The sequence below is a fragment of the Chaetura pelagica genome, unplaced genomic scaffold (assembly GCF_000747805.2).
Source record: "Chaetura pelagica isolate M959 unplaced genomic scaffold, ChaPel_1.0 scaffold275, whole genome shotgun sequence".
Classification (NCBI taxonomy): Eukaryota; Metazoa; Chordata; class Aves; order Apodiformes; family Apodidae; genus Chaetura; species Chaetura pelagica.
The window spans coordinates 6,268,743-6,269,417 of record NW_009953486.1 but is presented as its reverse complement, the minus strand read 5'-3'; the positions used below and the strand labels follow the sequence as shown (position 1 = coordinate 6,269,417).

Here is a 675-nt window from a genome sequence, read left to right as displayed (position 1 = left end):
GGCTGGGGCTCCCGCCGCTGCCGCCCCCGCACCCCGGCGCGGCCGGAGCTGCCGCGCGTTTGTGCCCGAGCTGCCTCACGGAGCGGCCCTGGGAAGCGCTGCGGGCGCTGACCCGGGGCCTGTGACCGGGAGCGGGGCCGAGGCCTGATGCGCTTCAGCCCTTCTTCCTTCCGAGGCCTTTGTCCGAAATTACAGCTTTAATTCGTGCTTGAGGGTGTTTGGCAAGAAGTCAGGGCTGCTAGCGGGATTACATCTTGGGGTAGGAGAAGCAGTGAGAACTACCCAGAATCATCAGAAAATCGCTGAGTTCATCTTATTTTTCCAGCCTTCCTTTTCAAGACCTCTTGTTACAGGTCTTTGTTTTCCAGAAGCCCTTGGCCTTTTTCTTGGTCATGCTTGCACCAGATCCTGAAGAGAATTTCCTTTATAGTGCCAAATGATACCCACTGAAGTTACGGGCAGGTCTGGGTTTCTGGCTGCAGGCCTCTGGGCATCACAGGCAGTGTTCCTCCGGGTTGGAGAGAACTTCCCTGTGCGAAGACCCCCTCGTTGGGTGGGCGTTGCTGTGCTTGGTGCCAGGGGGGTGCGGTGCTTTGTGTTTTGTTGTGCCAGCTCACCTCAAGTTCCATTGCTTTGTCCTCTGTGCAGGGACGACCCACATCGTTATACATACTC

At 57.5% G+C, this 675-nt stretch overlaps 1 protein-coding gene across 1 annotated transcript in view; it reads right to left on the bottom strand.

Annotated features, from left to right (window-relative positions):
* Positions 1-394, bottom strand: part of ZFP64 (ZFP64 zinc finger protein) — a 10,195-nt gene extending 9,801 nt beyond the window's left edge. Inside the window, exon 1 of the mRNA XM_009998759.1 lies at positions 352-394. Coding sequence (XP_009997061.1) covers positions 352-394 — 43 coding nt within the window. The remainder of the gene's footprint in view (positions 1-351) is intronic.
* Positions 395-675: the final 281 nt, after the last annotated feature.